Source organism: Mustelus asterias, chromosome 15, assembly GCF_964213995.1.
Source record: "Mustelus asterias chromosome 15, sMusAst1.hap1.1, whole genome shotgun sequence".
Classification (NCBI taxonomy): Eukaryota; Metazoa; Chordata; class Chondrichthyes; order Carcharhiniformes; family Triakidae; genus Mustelus; species Mustelus asterias.
Window position 1 is genome coordinate 23,002,579 of NC_135815.1, and position 20,794 is coordinate 23,023,372.

The 20,794-nt window shown below is 43.4% G+C and overlaps 1 protein-coding gene across 23 annotated transcripts in view; it reads right to left on the reverse strand.

The window, feature by feature from the left end:
* The window catches only part of LOC144504391 (CAP-Gly domain-containing linker protein 4), a 226,452-nt gene that overhangs the window by 99,139 nt on the left and 106,519 nt on the right, over positions 1 to 20,794 (reverse strand). For all 23 annotated transcript variants that reach the window (XM_078229631.1, XM_078229633.1, XM_078229629.1 and 20 more), the window contains 2 exons: positions 18,099 to 18,234; positions 16,237 to 16,377 (listed from right to left, as the gene is read on the reverse strand). In XM_078229631.1, coding sequence (XP_078085757.1) covers positions 16,237 to 16,377; positions 18,099 to 18,234 — 277 coding nt within the window. The remainder of the gene's footprint in view (positions 1 to 16,236; positions 16,378 to 18,098; positions 18,235 to 20,794) is intronic.

Sequence of the window (20,794 nt, forward strand, 5' to 3'; positions counted from 1 at the left end):
GGTAAGGGGGATTTAAAGTGGTAGAGGGAGCAGTCCCTCACGCAGCTGGGGTGTTTGAGAGAGGGTGATCCAAAATGGTGGATTGTGCATCAAATCAGGATTACAGGCTGTCTCACAATGAGACCCAATCACTCTAATGTTTCCAGTGCACACATGACACACCTTTCTGGCACATCTTTACAGTCATGTAACATGAACAATGGTAAGTGGCTCAAAACATTCCATAAATGATATTTTTTGAGTTTCAAACTTTCATAGTGTCAGTAGCACTACAATGCCGAATTTTGCAACCTGTTTTTAATCCAGATTTCCAAATTTGAAGATCAAAACCATGCTTCAAGAACTTCATATTCATGGGAAAGAAAATCAAATTTTGAGTAAAATGGGCTACCGATGCTCACTCCCCATTTTTTGACCCAGAGATAAAAATTAAAAGTACCCTCAATATTTCATGATATAAATTGACCAAAACATGTTGCAATAGGCTGGTCAACATTTTAAAGAGTAAGGTAGACTAATGCTTCAGATTGGATTCAATTTCAGAATAGCCATAGTCAAACTAATGAGGTCATTTTTAGAAGTGAGTCAAACACTTTTGGAGAAGAGTCGAGGTCAAAATGTATTATGTTAACTTTGTAAGATGTTGCATGTGGTTCGGTAGATCTCATAAAGAGGTTCTGAGTCTTGTATAGCTTACCAAAAGTGTTTATTAACTACTTTTAACTATAAACATATATACAGTAAAAGATCTAAGCCAGGAACTGTCTCCATGCTTGCCTCTACACGCATCTCTGTCCAGTACCAGACTTCCCTCTAGACCCGGGTCACATATTCCTTTGTAGCGTTACTCCGCGGTACTCCATCACAGAATCATAGAACTATTATGACACAGAAGGAGACCATTTGGTCCATCATGTCTGCACCCGCATATTAACCCTTTCTGTGCCAGACTGTTATACTATATCAACCACTTTGACACATCATCACAAGTCTATTTTGCTTAACTGCTTCAATGAACTTATACATCATCTTAAATGCTGAAAAAACTTTTCAATGCATTTTAGAGGAAATATAGAAAGAAATAGTTTCGAACCTAACCCAGGAAATTTATAAGATGTGCAAAAGCTTTATCGAAAGTGGATGCTAAGTAGGTGAAGAGAGAAGAATAAAGGCGGAGGGGTTCCAGGATAAAGTTCCAGAAAGTGAGGCAAAGGTAGCTTACAGCTCTTTCACCAAAAATGAACCAAAAGAGGGGGGTACACTCAGAAGACCAGAGATAGTTAACCAAAATGTAGATCAGGAAAAGATGGTATGAGAATGCCATAAAGATGAGATGTAGCCAAACCTTGGAAGGATTGGAAATCAGGGTGAAGATTTCAAAGTCAGTCCAGTAAGGGCAGATAGCTAATGACAGTCAATCAGGAAGTGAATTGTTTGATGTAAGATAGAATGTGAGCGGCTCAGATTTTAATGGGTTGAAGCTGCAGAAGAGAAGATAATGAAGGCCAGCATGGAATATGATGCAAGATTTGAGTCTGTATGTGACAAAATCGAGTATATGGATTTTAGCAGCAGTTGGGATAAGAGCCTGGTAATTAGGGATTTTGCAGAGGTGACGGTAAGCAGTCTTACATGAATAGAATGAGAGGGTGGAACTCAACTCTAAGTTAAACAGGTTGTCAAGGTATTGCATGAATCAATTCATCTTGAGAGTGTGGACAGAGAGGGAAATTGAATTATTGGCAACGAAACAGGGGGCACAACGAAGGTTCTAGTTTTCTTGACATTCCGTTCAAGAAAGCTGACACTCATTTCCAAGCTAGGTCATTCAGGCAGCAGAGAAGTGAGTGCTGGGGTTGAAGGAAGTGATGGTGAGGTAGAGCAGATATGGAAGCTCGGGATTTTTTTATAGCTTTCAGTAACATAAAAACACATATAAAAACAGAATGTTATTTCATTTATATATATATGATGGTACAATTTTACATTCTAGTCACTCACAATATAACAATTGTACATGAACTTTACTTACAGTCAATGGATTTTTTTTCTGACAAATTCTGACTATAACCATCTTTTGTCTCAGTCAGACATGGAGATGATGCTATCTTCTTGGAAATACTTTGGCAATATATTCCAATTTACAGTATTTTATTTTATGAATACGATTCCTTTTAAGTGACACTATAGTCACTAGACTATCATTAATATCAGTACAATACTAGAATTATGTCTGTCTCATGTAATGCATCTTGTCTGTTAAAAGCTGTTTTAGGTAACTATAAAATTACTCTACTTGCATTACCTGCAATTTCAACTAGACACATTCCAGATCCTAGGCTACTGGAATAATAAAGACAGGACCATAGGGAGTTTTATTGTAGTCAGATGCTGTAAATGCAGCTAACATTTTTTTAACAAATTCATTGGGAACAGAACAAAACTCTGAGAACCACAAGAAAATGCCTATGTCTTCAAACTTTTGCCCCTTTTTTAAGCTTCTTAAAGATTTGCTTGAATTTCCTGTGGCAAGGAACATGCTTTAATGAACACCTACTGTGAGAATTACCCACAAACAGTTCTTCTCAGCTATTCATCCTCATGAATCCAGCATGCTTACTTTGGGGTTTCTACCAGCCATATGTAACTCGTCTGTCAAGAGCCAGTGGCACTACCACATATGTCAATTCAATATACAAGCAGATGTTCCCACCCCTGTGTAAATAGGGTCTCTCTTTCCCTCTCCAAATGCTTGTTTCTCTCTAGTCTTCCTTCAGCCAGATCTTCCTAACCTTGTTCCATCCTCAGGTGAATTTACCTCTTTCTCCTTGCATAAATTTCCTCTCTCTCAAGTTTCCCTTGGTGCAGTGTTGCTGAATAAAGTCAGGAGTTAGTTCATTGAAGGTGTCCTCCAATGCATACATGTATTGTTTTCCCTTTCCCTTCCATTCTTCAATTCTTTTCTCTCTAGTTTCCTTTCATTTCCTAGCTCTCTTGCATTTCTTTGTACAAAATGAAACAATATACAATTACCAATAAGTTAGTAAACTTTCTTGCACTCAAGTGAATGTTTTGGGTAGTTGTTCTTTTAAGAAATTGCTAAGGCATTAAACACATTGAAACTATTTTAATATTGTTCCTTCTTTAATTATGCAGCTGTTGCAAAAGGCCAAGTGGGAAATGAGTCATTTTGTTTGCAAGTTCATTATCAAAATATCAGTTTCAGTCAAAATGTCAGCAATAATTATACACCTTGAATAGTCAGACCTACAGCAATGATTTGTGACACTGTTCGTTCACCTGTCAGCTTTATTGAACTGAATGTGGGGGGTGATTCTCCCAGCCCGCTGCACTGCTCTAGCAGCGCAGTGGGTCAGGAGACATAACTGGAGGCCGTTTAGTGAGCTTCCAGCTGGGCACCACAGCCTCTGTGTGTTTCCAGGCACCGGATTTCCAGCAGCGTCAGCTCCGCACTGGAAATTGGCGCAGCACTGATTAAAATATTTAAATCCCTATTTGAATCTGATCAGCAGGCCCAGGACTGAAGTCTCCAGGCCCACTAGCCTCTCCCTCCTCACCAGGAGTGGTTCACTTTAGCGGGGTTTACAACAACATCCCACTACCGAGAGCTGACGGCTTGACCCCGCTGCAGTGAAAGTTGGCCTTGGAGGCCCCCCTGGAGGTCAGGGGTAAAGGGGGGTGCCCCCTGGGCATTGCCAGTCTGGCTGTGCCAGCGTGGTCCCCTGGTACTATCCAAGGGATAAAGTGGCAATGCCCAGGGCCACCTTGGAGCCACTGGGCCCACCGGGTATCGGACAGTGCCAAGGGGCCGAGCCTATTGAGGGTGGGGCCTATTGGGGGTGGAGCCCGTGGAGGGGAGATCGGTGGGGGAGGGCGAACCCACTGCCACTCTGCACTTGGGAGCAGTGTAAGAGTTTTAACAACACCAGGTTAAAGTCCAACAGGTTTATTTGGTAGCAAATACCATTAGCTTTCGGAGCGCTGCAAGCAGTGACAGAGGGAGGGAGGACAGGGATCAGGGCTGGTCATCGGGATAGGTGGAGGGTGGTCAGCCTGCCGGGAGGTTCGGGGCTGTGGATGGGGGGGTTGGGTCTGCCGGCCACAGATTTTTATCATGATTCACACTAGGGCAATTTGCAGCGCTCATAGTGCGGTAGATTCATTTTGAAAATCCCGCTGAAAAAAACAGCGGGCATTACTCCAGTTTTTCGAATTCGGCACTTAGAATTTTTTTGGGAGAATCCCGGCTATGGTGTTTGTAAGTACTACTTTGAGTTAAAAGGGTTGAATTTCTAAGGAATTTTCACAAACATCCTCTGTAACAATGGCAGAAAATGCATTGTAACACTGAAAAACATTTATGTGGGTTCTCCATCAAAATTACATTGGACGATAACAATAATTCCCACAGAAATTCAACGCTAAAGATCTTTGAAGATGCCTCATAGAATTGCAGTAGAGATGATCAGAGAAGCTCACATGGAAGACAGGTTAGTAAGAAAGGTCTCATGAACTATTTATACTACTTAGTTGCTCACCAAAATTTATCAACTATCTACACTCACATTGTCCCAATGAAGTCCAAAAGATAGCGTTGAACATGGTTAATCAGACAGCTGATTATGAGAAGTGACTTCTCCCATTAGCTTATGTTTAACAAAACCCCAAATCATTGTAACTGAGTGAACAGAAACAACAACCTGTATTTAAATAAAGTCATTAGTTTAGAAAAATATCCCAAGGTGCTTGAAAATCAAGCCAAAGAAAAAGATAATCGGGATAGAAACATAGAAACATAGAAAAACTACAGCACAAAACAGGCCCTTCGGCCCCACAAGTTGTGCCGAACATATCCCTACCTTCTAGGCCTACCTATAACCCTCCATCCTATTAAGTCCCATGTACTCATCCAGGAGTCTCTTAAAAGACCCTATTGAGTTTGCCTCCACCACCACTGACGGCAGCCGATTCCACTCGCCCACCACCCTCTGTGTGAAAAACTTCCCCATAACATTTCCCCGGTACCTACCCCCCAGCACCTTAAACCTGTGTCCTCTCGTAGCAGCCATTTCCACCCTGGGAAAAAGCCTCTGAGAGTCCACCCGATCTATGCCTCTCAACATCTTATATACCTCTATTAGGTCTCCTCTCATCCTAGGTCTCTCCAAGGAGAAAAGGCCGAGCTCCCTCAGCCTATCCTCATAAAGCATGCCACTCAATCCAGGCAACATCCTTGTAAGTCTCCTCTGCACCCTTTCAATCTTTTCCACATCCTTCCTGTAATGAGGCGACCAGAACTGAGCACAGTACTCCAAGTGGGGTCTGACGAGGGTCTTATATAGCTGCATCATTATCCCCGGACTCCTAAACTCAATCCCTCAATTGATAAAGGCCAGCACACCATACGCCTTCTTAACCACCTCCTCCACCTGCGGGGCCGATTTTAGAGTCCTATGGACCCGGACCCCAAGGTCCTCCTGATCCTCTAAAAGGATGACTAAAAGGTTGATCAAAAGGGTAGCTTTTAAGGAAGAGAAATGGAGAAACAGATACATTTTGGAAGGAAATTTCAGAGTTTAAGTCTTAATGACCCAGGTCTAGATTTTCAATCTCCGGTTGGGTTTGCTGAGTTGGGTGATTTCCTGGCTCAGTCACCCTGACCTTTAAAAATGTCCATCCACAGCCCGGATATTTGGGACGGAATTTTCCCATCCCGACTGCCACGGGAATAGTAGCGGGCAGGACACAGACCATGCAAAGGTCCGTTGACCTCAGGGGGATTTTTTGGCTTTGGGGCGAGCATGGCTGGAAAATCCCACCATTGATTTTTGATCTGGGTGGGGGGGTAGTGGATGCTGAAGCAGGAGTTGGGGCAGGCAGCCACAGAACGAGTATACAGACTGCTGAGTGCAGAAGTGGGGTGGATGCGTGGCTTGTATCTATGCTCTGGCACTGTGTTCCAATAAATAAAAAAATACAAAACAATAAACATCCCCCCCCCCCCCCCCCCCCCACCAGCGCTATTTAAAAGTATCATCACCTATTTACAGGTTAGTTGCCGGTATATTTCTTCTGGCAATGGCTATATTCTACAAGTATTCAGTGCTTTCTATAGTTTATATGTTGCTAAAATCTACAGTGAGTTGAGCTGACTTTAAGGATTCTGCATTAGCCAGTTGCTCCCATAGGTTACTCCCCCTGAAACACAGCATACCTTGGAGAGTGAACACAGATCAAGGAAAGCTGCTGGAAGAAGGAGAATGTGAGGGAGTATGGCTGTCGGCAGAAGGACATATCCGTCCAGATTGTTCAGGAAACAATCTTCCTACCTCTTGCTGAGTGAGGAACAGTGTGTGCCACACCTGTGTTTCAGTAAGGATGTCTTCATTGAAATCTACCATCTGCTGTAGCCACAGTCTCAGAGCATAGTAAGCGCTGCACAGCCAGTGGCTGTGAATATGACCATGGCATCGAATGCTTATATGCCTGTCTCCTTCACTAGAGCTGGAGATATTGCAACATCTCACAGTTTTCCATATACTCTTGCATGATGGAGGGAGTCACTGATACTTTCTATTCATTAACAGCTAATTATGTTTCATTCTATTTGTCAGGTAGGTGCAGGTGGAGTGAACACAAGGCTTTCCTAGGATTGCAGGTTTCCCCATGGTGGAAGATGTCATTGACTACACACACAGCACTTTGCAATTACTGCATTCAACTCAGTCCTATACTGAATCAGCAGGGATACCACTCACTCAATGACCCGCTGATGTGTAATCATAGGCAGAGAGTCATGCAGGTCAATGATGCAGCAGTCATGATGCCTCCTATCCGTGGTTTCTGCTGTCCCAGCTGCATTTGACCCACCATGGCAAACCAAATGATGGCTACTTGGAGACAAGGGCTGTCTATTGATCACATTGCTGATGACTCTGCCATTCACACCATGTATACAATGAAAACCATGTTGCCATAGTAAATTTAATACAACAAAGTGTTGGCCTGCTGAAACAAAACATCAATTGCCTGGACCAATCAATAGGAGCCCTGTAGTATTAGCAGAGTAGATGTCCAATTTCATGGCAGTCTATTGCATGCTGCACAGTCTCACACAAAATGACGGACGAGGAAGCGAGGAAACAACCTAAAGGGCCTTTTTCTGGTGGGGCTTTCTGTGAAGAACTTATCTGAGTGTCCTATCAGTAACCACGATTCTCCACTCACTGGCAGTCCTTTGCCTTCCCTAACTCTGACACCGATCATCATAACATTTGTTTAGCCATGGTGTGAACATAAAATCCACTAGAAAATAAAAATTCCAAACAAAATTTATAAATCAAATCATTCCATATTGCAAACAAAAATCAACGAATCAACCTTATGTTTTTCCTTATTACCTCTCTTTCTCATGCCTTTGTCTTTTCTAGTGCTCCAACAATGTTACTCCAGTGGTTCCAGTGTAGTTAGTAGAAGGCTGCTGATGTTCAGTGCATATTATCTTGGAGGACGAAGCGAGCGGCTCTGGTTCTAGAAGGTCTGGTTGTGGACTGCACTATCTTGGTGTGAGTGTTAACAATCTGAGCCTGTCTGATGGACTGGCAGGAGTGGGAAGATGAATGCTGTCTTCCTTAGAAGACAGTTGGCTGGTGCTCCATGGAGCAACTATCACTCACCACTTGAGATGGTGCCATAATCCTAGAAATCAATTGGAGGGCGTATTGTTGGACTGCTGTGACATCTTGCAAGATCCTTTGCACTGTAATCCAAAATCATGATGGCTGCAGTCTGAACTAGTATAGCAACAGATGATGCATGACAGAAGGCTGTGTTTCACTGCAGCATTCAAACTTCTGAAAAAAGCTGCCTGTACTGCAATGGAAGCTGGCACATTGGCCATCAGATGCTGCATCATTATTGAATCCAGAGGTGTGCTGATGGAGCTGGTTATAAACTTCATCAGTGGGGCAGCAAAGTGACACAGTGGTTAGCACTGCTGCCTCACAGAACCAGGGACCCAGTTCGATTCTGGCCTTGGGTGAGTTTGCACGTTCTCCCATGTGTCTGCGTTTCCTCCCACACTCCAAAAATGTGTAGGTTAGGTGGATTAGCTATGGTAAATGAGTAGAGTTATGGGGATAGGACGGAGAGGAGGGCCTGGGTGGGATGCTCTTTCGGAAGGTTGGTGCAGACTCAATGGGCCAAATGGTCTGCTTCTGCACTACAGGAATTGTTTGAAGAACAAAGAAAAGTACAGCACAGAAACAGGCCCTTCGGCCCTCCAAGCCTGTGCCAATTATGATGCCCTAATTAAATATTTTTTAAAACCTGCTCTTAGTCAACCCATATCCCTCTATTCCCTCCCTATTCATGCGCCCATCCAGATGCCAGTGGTTCTATGGATTCTATGGTTCTAAACTTGCACCCTGGAAAAAGATTAGCTCCACATTTTGCACAAAGCTCCATGACAAGTAGGTACTGGACTCCTCCATGCTCCTTGACATTGACCACAGACTTTCTGGCAGGCTTCCCTGGGCATCAGATAAAAGTAGGTAGAGAATCCATGTGCTTTCTTTTTTTTAAATGTATTTAATAATATTCAGAAACAAAAATTTACATAAAATTATACAGTAGAAACAAGTGAAACATGCAAAGGATATTCAAGTGCTCAAATGGATTAACCAGGCAGAAATTTGCTTTTGACAAGTATGATGAGACTATCAAGCTACCTTTTACTCATGCTAATACTTTCTTTCATAATGCATGTAAATACATGCAACATTTGAAGGTCAGAAAGTTGTTCAAGGACTTTTTAACTTGCATAGCAATTTACTTAATTGTCCCTGCAGCATAACAACCACCAATTATTCATTACAGTCATCATATTTTCTTCCCTCTGATGTTCTGCTGCTTTATATTACAGCAAACTTTGTCACCAATTAAAAATAATGTGTAAGCTGTGGTAACAGAATTTTACTCCTTTACAATTATCATTTGCTTAGAAAAATGTCAAAAATCAAACACGTAAGTAAAATTTTATCACTGCTCTTCTTTTGTATTTGAGTTTAAATTAAATTGCAACAGAAGAATTACCTTTCAATGAGTACAATAATCAAGTGATTATTTCAGTAAGTGTATAAGTTTTGTTTTTAAAAAGCAAACAAATGATGTTTGTTTTTAAAAAGCTAACTATAATTGTGACTAAAGAAGTAAGTAAATTTATAATAACAAACATGGAATGTATTCCAAATATTTTAGGCCAGAATTTTATGAGAATTTGGCAGTGTCAGAACCGGTGCAAAAATCGGAGTGATTTCCGCCGATGTGGCGGCGGGAATTCTGACTGATATTTATGCCTTATTAGGAGGAATCTTTATGCACTTGAGAATCAGGCCGCACTCGTGGCATGCTCCCTCTGATTCACCCGTCCTGCCACAACTTAGTCGCTGCAAGCAATATAAAATGACCCCCAGCACTTGCCTGCACTTGTTGCACATCTATTCCAGGGATGGCAGCCAAAATGTCTGTATCTTGCTTTTTGGAGGGAGCCCTCACCAGACTGCTGGATGGAGTGCAGCAGAAGTGTGATGCATTCTGCTCCCACTCCAGAAGAAGGCCTTCCAGCATCCTCGCCTGGGATGCAGTGGCAGCCCTTGTGAGTGTCAGCTCACTCCAGAAGAGGATGGAACAGCAGTGACGGAAGAAGATAAATGATCCTCTTCGCTCAGCCAGGGTGAGTGAACCACCTCCAGTCTCTCTCTGGACACCCTCGCACCTCCAACTCCATCTCTCACCCAGCCACCTCAGGGGTTGCCAACACCAGGAATGAGGCTCTCCTCCTACCTCCCACAATCACCATGTTCTCCCCAGTATTTGCTGTGCTCCTCAAACTCCAGCTCCCACTCAAACCCCATGCCTGCCACACCTCATCACCATCTCCAATTCACAACTCCTGCTACACTCACCCTATCTGTGTTGTTGCAGGACAAACTCAACCATAACAAGCGTGAGCAAGCATGCCCAGCCAGAACCCTCATGCGTTTCGGTATAGCCCAATCCATCATGCAAACCAGCCTCCCATCCACTAACTCGGTCTACACTTCCCGCTGCCTCGGCAAAGCAGCCAGCATAATTAAGGACCCCACGCACCCCAGACATTCTCTCTTCCACCTTCTTCCTTCGGGAAAAAGATACAAAAGTCTGAGGTCACGACTCAAGAACAGCTTCTTCCCTACTGCTGTCAAACTTTTGAATGGACTTGCTTTGCATTAAGTTGATCTTTCTCTACATCCTAGCTATGACTGTAACACTACATTCTGCACTCTCTCGTTTCCTTCTTTATGAACAGGATGCTTTGTATAGCGCGCAAGAAACAATCCTTTTCACTGATACATGTGACAATAATAAATCAAATCAAGCTTGCCAATGAAGAGGAGGAGCACACCTGTGCTGCTGATGAAGTGGAACAGCAGTCAAACATGAGTATCCTCAAAACACACTGTCATTCCTCAAGTCCCAAATGAGTAATCAATGTTTCCTCCTTTATCCCTTGTGAGGGACGAATGTTATCTCCCTTCTCTTGCAGACCGATCAGCAGGGACCATCCTCGCGGCCCCTGGACCCCCTGGACATGAGCAGCTCCAAGGGAGACTTCTACTCCATCATGGAAGAAGCATCACAGCTGTCACCCACATCTGGCACCAGCGTAAATACTCACACCTCGGTGGGTTCACTAAGTAGGTAGGTTTCTGGGTCACTCACTGATGAGCATCTCACAGCTGAAGATACATAGCAGGCAGAGGCAGGGACGTCCCTGGAAACTGCCACTCGGACGGATGATGAAGGGCCAGGACTTTGCTGGGCCCCTAGCCGATGATGCGTCCGGTCATTCAAGAGCTGATGGAACTGCAATGGCAAAGTCGTGAGCATCAGGAAGGGATGACAGCATCTCCCCCTCGGACTGCAAGGTTGACTGGAGGAATCCCATTGCCTTCTGTCTGAGGAGATGGTACCGTCATTCCAGCGCAATGTGGCAAACACTGCGAGGGTGGCATCCTCTATGGCAGAGGATGTCCGCACCATGGTTCAGCTCATGACGTCCACATATGAGGGCATGAGCTCCATGGTACAGGGCTTCAATTGCATGGTATAGGCACTAGTGGGGATTCACGAGTGCCTCACTCCACCTGCCCCTCTATCCCATGGAGGAGTACTGGGGCCATTGAATGCACGAAGGAAAAAGGATTATCCGAAGACTCCGGGGATGTGCAGCCCATCTGACTCCCCCACTCTCTGTGAGCATCACACCTCCAGTCTCACACAGCAAGGAGGACAACACTGCAACACCCGAGTTGCCCAAAAGAATCCAGAACCCCCAACAGGGGATGCCCACCAAACTCATCTCAGGCAACATGGATGTGGAAGTCAGCAGGCCTCCCCAACCTCAGCTGTGGATCTGGGGAAGCACCTAGACACAGCGTGAGAGTAGAGAAGGGTAGGAAGCTATAGGCAACTATTGGCATGGGCGAAAGTAGTCACAAGTGTAGAAAGGTCACCACTCTATATAGTTCTAGAATAGGTATTCACTTTGTTCACCCACAGAGCCTCCACTGTGTAAATTGGTGCTGAAAGCTATGCGAACCCCTGAACACACCCAGCGCTTCATTCCTGATGAGTATGAGAATGGCTATGCTATGTCCCTCCTGCACTGAAGAAACTATAGGTGATCAGCTGCAGGCAAACCCTTCCCAACTCCCGGAAACTCTTCCTATATCCCCACATTCGCATTCATTGAAGGGACTATCCAGCCACCTCATGATTTTGAACATCTCAAACAAATTTCCTCTTGGCCTTTTTCTCTCCCAGGAGAACAGTGTCAACCTCTCCAACCCTATCCTCGTAACAGAAGATTCTTATCCCTGGATCCATTCTTGTAAACCTCTTTTGCACCCTCTTCAATGCGTTCCCTACTTTCCTAAAGTGTGGCACCCAGAACTGTACACAATGTTCCAACTGAGGTCTAACTAGTGTCTTGTATAAGTTCAGCATAGCCACCTTGCTCTTGTACTCTATGCCCTTATTAATAAAACACACAAAAATATCTGCTTTATAAACTGCTCTTTCCACCTATCCTGCCGCCTTTAATTATTCTACACATATACATCCAGATCCCTCTGTTCCTACACTCTATTAAGAATTTTACCCCTTATTTTAAGTAATAATACCCCTTATCAACAATGAAGATAAGTGCAATATAAAGAACAGTGGACAAATTGGAAAAATAACCAGTTCAGGCAAGTGTCTAATGAAGCAAGGAGCAAAGCAGAAGAGCGGGGCGTTCAGTATGTTGAGACTTCAGCTAAAAACAAGAGCCAATGTAGATAAGGGGGGAAATTCTCCCGTCCCACCTGCCATGGGAATCGTACTGGGCGGGGGGCGGACCACACAAACATCCATTGACCTCGAGCGAGATTCTCCGGTTTTGGTGCGAGAATCCCACCCTAGGTATTTTTTGACCTGATGAGGGAAGTTCGAGCAAAGAAAATGTCAGAAAACAAGGACAAAAATGGGAAGAAAAGCACCCAGAACAAAAAGAGCTTCCGAGAACGATGCTGCATACTGTGATTATTTTTGGGGGGATAATCAATTGGCAGCAATTTGAACTTGGGCACTTAATGTTCATTTCGCCACTCAATTTGTTGATAATCACTGTTTATTTTATAGTAAAATTGTGATTATTCAAAGCATTGAGTAATGCTAGATTCATTACTAATACAATACTCTGAACTATAAAGTAAGCTATATCCAAGGTATTAGCTATATCACCAGTATTACTGGCATTTCCTACTGATCTGCCAGTATTACCAACATACAGCTTACTGGCGCCATCATCTGTATTAACTAGCAATTTCTACTGGAATACTGGTTCTGAACTGTTCTTATTTCCCTGTTCCGAAGTGGTTCCAGCTGGTACCAAAATTATTGGAACTTCCTTCTCGGGCTGCCTTCTTGAACTGCTGCAGTCCATGTGGTGTAGGTACACCCACAGTGCTGTTAGGGAGGGGGTTTCAGGAGTTTGACACAACGACTGTGAAGGAACTGAGACGTTTTTCCAAGTCAGAATAGTTTGTGCTTTGAACAAAGCAAGAAAAGTACAGCACAGGAACAGGCCTTTCGGCCCTCCAAGCCTGTGCCGATCATGATGCCTTAACTAAACTAAAAAAAAAACCTTCTGCCCTTACTTGGTCCATATCCCTCTATTCCCTCCCTGTTCATGTGCTCATCCAGATGCCTCTTAAATGTTGCTAATGTGCCTGCTTCCACCACCTCTTCTGGCAGCACATTCCAGGCACCCACCACTCTCTGCGTGAAAAACTTCCCCATACATCTCCCTTAAACTTTTCCCCTTTCGCCTAGAACCTGTGCCCCCTTGTAATTGACACTTCCATCTCTGGAAAAAGCCTCTGACTATCCACCCTGTCTATGCCGCTCATAATTTTGTAGACATCTATCAGGTCTCCCCTCAGCCTCCGTCTTTCCAGTGAAAGCAATCCTAGTTTATTCAACCTCTCCTCAAAGCCAACACCCTGGAGACCAGGTAACATCCTGGTGAACTTTCTTTGCACCCTCTCCAAAACCTCCACACCCTTCTGGTAGCGTGGTGACCAAACTACACGCAATACTCCAAATGTGGCCTAACCAAGGTTTTATATAGCTACAACATGATTTCCCAACTCTTGGATTCAATGCCCCAGTTGATGAAGGCAAACATACCATATGCTTTCTTAATCACCTTGGCCATCTATGTTGCCAGTTTTAGGAAACTGTGGACTTGCATGCCCAGACTCTTCTGTATGTTGATGTTCCTAAGGATTCTGCCATTTACAGTATAATTCACACCATCTCCTCAGGCATAGGCTGGCACTGCTAGGGTGCCCACTCCCAAGGGGCACCACACCCCACCTCCTGACCCCCTGGAGGGCCCCGATTGACCCCCCCATCACTCCAGCGGGGTCGGGCCACTAGTTCCCCAGAAGGGGATTTAGTGTAATCCTTGCTGGACTGAAACACTGTGAGGCAGGGTGGGAGAGGCTTTTTAAATATAATTTAAATGCTAGCCCCGCCTTCCCGCCGATTGCTGGCACAGAGCAGACGGCATCAGAAATCTAGCGCTGGGAGATGCCAGCGGGACACGAACTCTCGCACGAATCCCACACATTGCCCTTCCCACGTGATTTTCCCGGCCTGTTGCACTAAAAGGTTAGTCCAGCAGAATAGGAATATCGCTGCCATAGACTAGCCAGTTGCTCATCTCAAACCACTACAGCCGGATGGAAAATTGAACAATTAAAAATCTAGATTTATGCACAGCATTCAGAAATGCAAAACGTCCAATGCAAGATTGAAATCTTTCAAAGTAGCATACAGTTTTATCAATATTCCTTCATCATTTTTGCATGATAGTGAATGAAAAATAATGTGGAATGTTTATGCCTCACATTACTTTCAATACAAGTTTCTTCAAGATAATAGCCCCAAAATTTGCCCAAGCAGGATACTAAATTACTGAAAATTTTTGAGTTGCTTTTTAACAGGATTGAACAATATGTAAATATACTGTTCTTTATTAAACTTGTCAGTTTCAATGAAGTTGAAGATTTCCACAGAAGGTTACTATTTTTACATTTTCACTTTGTTCCAAAAATATATGAAATATTTAGAAAATCTAATGCTACGTTCAACTCATGCAAAGAAGGTCCAATGGAGGCTGAGTCAGGAACTAGCCATCAGTTCAATTCCTGGTCCTGACACACCTGCCTAGATTTTTAAAGGGTCAGGCTAGTTAATGATATGGAGCGGGCTTGCCACCCAACCAACCTTGGGCAGGCTCCCAAGGCTGTAGGGCCAATATCATGTTTTCCAGCACTGACACATCAGTGGTCCCACTGGCCAAGGCTGGAGTGCCAATTCGTGATAGAGTGAGAAGGCATTTCAATGTTGAAGCACCTTCAGAACAACAGGTCAGTTTTTTTTTTAAAGTTATAATGGCCACAATTTCCTGACTGTGGTTGTGGAGGGACAACCTTTCCAATGGGCCAGCTGTGGTTCAGCCTCAGTTATTAGTCCAGGGGGAACGAGGCATTCCTCATGTGATCCATTGTATCCCATCTATTTCTCACCACCACCCCGTCCCCCCACATCACTTCTTGCCCTGTTGTTGTTCTGAACAAAATCCAGGCTGATGTCTACTGAATGGATTGCTAACTAAAAATCCTAGTTGGCATGGGAACAGGGTCTTAATAGGTTAGGAACATGGCAGCGAATCAGCATGGGGGCTGGCAACACAAAATTCCATGCCAGCCTGCCTCCAATCTAATTTAAAAATACCAGACATTGGGTTTCATTTTAAGGAATGCACCTTTAATCCTATAGCTAGTTAAGCCAGTGAGCCAATAGACCAAGAAGGAATCAGATATAATTTATTTTTGCGCAAAGCTTAACTATTTATGTAGCCTCGGAGTTCTTGCAGTAATGAAGATGCAGAAAAATTAGTGAGGGCTTTTGTTCCTGATGACTATTTAGTTATTCCTGCTGGTAAGGCAGATGGGAACTCTGGATAAAGAACGGATTGATCATGACAAGGATGTGCCAGGCAATATGACAGCCCGACAATATTTACCGTGCAGGCTCACAGCTAAACAGTGGTCACTTGCTCAAAGTACCAGCCTGTGAACTATGTTCCAGGTGAGTACAGGATGAGACACAGGTGGTGAGAAAGAAACGAAAACAGGAAATGTGCAAGAAAATAAACAAAAACACACCCATTCAAAAGAAAATTGCTTAATCAATCAAGGCAGTCAAGTTTCCTGACTATTGAAACTTCAAAATAATTAATTAATTTGATTGATTGATTTTGCTGCAGTTATCACCAGTAAGCAATCCTCACCCTAGTGATTTCTGTCAGAAATCTGATACCATCTTTTGACAAAAGCAATATTAGGCACAATCACAACAGTATGAGAAAAAAGAAAAATAAATCATAAAAGGGTTTAACTTAATAATTGATATCTTGATGCACTCTTGTCTGACATTTATCAGGTAATGACCCAATAAATTAAAATATCATGAAAGAAAATACTCTTCAGGAATACGAAAGATAACTCTTCTTGTCATGATGAATATCTAATGCCTTTACCACAGCAGATTTCTACCTACCTGTATTAACTTTTGATGTAACATGTGACAAGTCCATTTTTTGTGATCGGACAGGAGTTGATGCTTTACTTGATGATTTCCTTGTCAAGCTCTTTTTTTCCACAGGTACTTTGCTTATCTTGGACAGCGGTGCAAAGATACCTTGAAAGAAACAAAAACAAAAAACTTAGAAAATAGCTTCTTCCTCAAGAGGACTCGATTATTTGCAAATTCCAACTAATGTTTATGCAGTTATTACTTTATTGCTTATTTTCAAGGTAGTCTTTCCTCCGCTGGAATCCTGACAACCTGGTGAATCCAGCGTCAGGACGAAAACGGGAATCGCGCCAGGCATCAGACCCACTGTGATTCTCCTGGCCTGCCCCGCCAGCCCTGGTCAGGTTCCCAGATATTCATAAAAAGACACTCAAAATGTCATTACCAGGTTTGAGGCTGGATGTTCTGGCCTCCTGGTATGCTGCCACCACCCCCTTACACCCCTCTCCCCATCTCAAATGATTTGTAAACATTGTGGTTAGAAAAGAGGAACTGAAACTTATCGGCTAGTGGGTAATTGATCCAACTTGTCAATGTTTATAAACATTGCAGTTTGAAACAAAGGCAGAATTGGAGTGTTCCCAAATAGTCATCTTCCTATGTTCCCATAAATGCCTGCCACTTTTCTTGAAGGTACAATTGTTGTCATTCACAACATGAGGAACTGTGGATGCAAACCCACAAAGTGCAACTCTGACATACTGATTTGAAAGGCAAAGTACACAAATCATCACATAATCTTAAGTCTAATAGATGGGGAATCAGGAGGTGAGTTAGTCGCCACAGCATTCCCAGCCTCTGACCTACTCTTCTAGGCACCGTATTTACATGGCTAGCCCAGTTTAATTTCAGATTAATGGTTACCCTCAGGATGATGATGGTGGGGGACTTAGCTATGATAATGTCATTGACCATCAAGAAGAAAGATTCTCTCTTATTGGAAGGAGTCATTGTCTGACACTTGTCTTGTGCAAATGGTACTTGTCACTTATCAGTTCAAGCAAGTACACTTTCATTCTCAACCCTTCCATTATAGAATCATAGAACTCTACTGTGCAGAAGGAGGCTATTCGGCCCATCAGGTCTGCACCAACCACAATCACACCCAGGTCCTATTCCCATAAACCAATGCATTTACCCTAGCTAGTCCCATGACACTAAGGGGCAATTTAGCATGGCCAATCCACCTAACCCACATATCTTTGGACTGTGGGGGGAAACCGGCACACCCGGAGGGAACCCAAGCAGACACGGGGAGAATGCGCAAACTCCACACAGACAGTGAGCCAAGCCAGGAATTGAACCTGGGTCCCTGGCGTTGTGACACAGCAATGTCATCCACTGTGCCATACCACCCATAACTATTAATGAAAAATATACATTTAGTGTCTTTTTGATACTGTTATTCTCCAAAATGGGACTTCCTTCTTGACTTCTGAATGTTCATATCTTCTCTTTTACAAATCTTTTATTTTTAGTATGCTTTGAAAACCCTTTCTCTTCAGAGTATGTTTTTCATGTTCCCTTTCTATCTCTTTAATCTCCCTGTTCCCTTTCGACATTTCCTATCTTGCTTAGGATTTTCTTTAGTATTGGTAGCTCTAATTTATACCTTTATGTTTTAGTTTCATTCTAGTAACTTACTTTATCCACAGAATTCTATATCCTATGTGCAACCACATTTTTTTCTTACAAAAATTTATTCTACCTAATTTCCCACTATTATAGTCAGCAGATAAACTATCAAAGCTGAATACATGTACAGCTGAGGAAAACATCATTAGCCAACAACATTCGCAGAACATAAATAAGAAATGACCATATACCATATTTAATGGGACAGCTAAAATACTGAATGCCACAAATGCTTCCATCATTCTTTCCCTCCGGTTCATCCAGCTCAATCCCTGCCCACTGGCCACTGGCAAATTCGGTGGTGCCACAAAATCGTAGCGTTCCAACCTAGGAAAAGTACAAAAAGCATGAAGAAGACTGAAACACATGATAGGGGTAAAAATGGCTACTATTTTATTTTCATCATTATAATATAATGTTTTTACTAATTCCAAAAAATTGGCAAAGTTGCATTTTTACTTCCAATTTTCAGACTCTGTCATGTCTACAGAAAAATGCAAGATATTCTTGTTTAAGTGGCAAATTATGTATACATTTATAGGTGTATGTGTTTGTGTGTCTTACGTATGTTTTCCCATTACATTTTTCTACCTATAATTTTGCATAACCTGATTGTTAAATCATAAAATTAGGATACGTCAATGCTGAACAATTGAGAACATGGTAATCAGAAGCAGCCAATAAAAGTACATCATGAAAATGTGCGAAGGACACCTGGAAATAATCAATCATAATGAAGTCAGCAAAACCCATCAGTAAAAGAGCAAAACTATTGAATTGCTTTACATAATTTTCCTTTTAGCCATAATTTTAGACTAACCTGAAAAAATTAATACTGGAACGAAGCTTTGGAACATAATAAACTGCTATAAACTACAACCATGCATAGGAAATGACTGTAAAATCACCTGTACAACAGCATTTTCTGTGTATAAAAACTGCCTTATGGCTTTATATTGTCAGATTTCGCCATAGAAAGGATTTGGAAATGATTTACATTGAAGTGCATTTAAACAGCTTAAAATTCTGATCATTGCCATGTGTTGCAGATGCTGAGATGGGAGTTGTATTCCAATGAAGCAGGAATATTTATACAATAACGGAGGACAATAGTCCATTTATTATCTTGTCTCAGGCTTTCTGCAAGCATTTCTACCTATTATCATTTAGATTGAATGTGTGCCAAAAATCCACTCTTGTTGGTGTCGAAGAGAGGTAGCTGATTCTATTACAAGTTCAATAGGCAATCATTTAATGGAGAACAGGTTGGAAATTCAGCCATCCAACTCTTGTGGTCAAAGTAAGAAAAAGGAGAGTATCGCTTTGTAATACAGAACTTGAATATTGCTGAAAAGAGAGACAAGTTGCTGAAGTTTTCAGTTTTGCAATCACCAGGATGGAAATGGATCCTGGGAGTTATTGGAGGTTCTGGCCACAACCAGAGTACTTTTTTAATCAAAGATTCTGCTTACAATCGAAAGAGGAGGGTCCCCATGCCATTGCTGCTTCTCTGCATCCGGCCCAGGCCTCAGTTTAAAATTGCAGAATGGATCCTGATGACATCAACAGACTTAATCTGCCACTCTGCCTGTGATCAGTAAGGGGGAAGGGGGGGTCTGCTGCCACTGCCTGAGATCAGTGAGGGGGAAGGGGGGGTCTGCTGCCACTTTGCCTGAGATCAGTAAGGGGGAGGCGCCCACGATCGGTCTGGATGGGGGAGGGGATGGGGGGATAAGGGGGACAGTAATGTTGTGGTGGTGGGGCAATGTCTGTGAGGGCCTGGGGGAGGCATTATCCGGCCAGGGAGCGATATGGCAGGGGAGCGGCATTTTATCGGGTTTTTTCTGCGCATGTGCAGTTGTAGGTGCCAATCAGAGCTGCAGAATTTCGGGCGTGTTAAGCCCAACCCACAGGCTTGTGCAGCGTGATTCGGAATCGGTGATATTTTTTCAGGCAGAGTGTATATGGGGTCGCCTGAGAACGGGTCTAAAAGTCAGATCTGAAACACTCCCAGTTTCAAGTCCGCCCAGCACTTAGAATCAAAATGGTAAAGTAGGGCCCAATATGTTTGAAGCATGGCACATGAGTATAGCATGCTTAAGAGGAACAGGTGGATTTTGACCTCTTGTCCCCAAAGTTTTTCACTACAGGAGGCTTCCTTAACTGAAGACTGGGTTTGCTGTAGAATAATTGCCCAAAATTGACTGTCATAATTAGCCAACCACCTTATTATTGTTGCCTCATGTCACTACCAAGAAAGTAGAGGATGAACTAGGTGCATCTTAGTCTTGCATTCACTATGCTCCTGTATAAAAAAAACAAGTTCAAAGTTAACCAGTCAAAATGATCTGAGAGGCAAGAAAGGCAAAGGCAATTTATTATGAGCGCCAACAAAGCCTGATTAAGCCTTGGTCAGAGAAAATGCTAAACACACCTGGGCGGGGTGGGGGGGGGGCGATGGGACATCCCACTGAAATCAGGTGTTGGGATAAAATGGGATTCCCCTCGGGGAGCAAATCCGTCACCTTTCACCCGGCCCACCCCGCCGGCCCCGATCAGATTCCCCCCAGAGTGGGCGGAAACCTGATAATTATGCATATTTGCTGATTTACATTCCATTAGCGGGCTGGAAGACTCTCTGCGATGCATCCACCTCCCCAGCAGGAACTACATCAGGCGGGCTTTGGTGATGGTCCTGACATTCGTGGACCCGGCACTGTGGACCCCGAGGAGAGTCAAGGAGGTAAATGCAGTGCCCATGTGCCCCTCTGCCACTACCAGGCTGCAGAGGGAGGGTCCCCCAAGAGACATGGGTGTTGGGAAGGATTCGGGCTGGGGACAAAGGGTTGACCTTGGGACTCTCCCCCAGGAGGTCTCATGGCTGAAC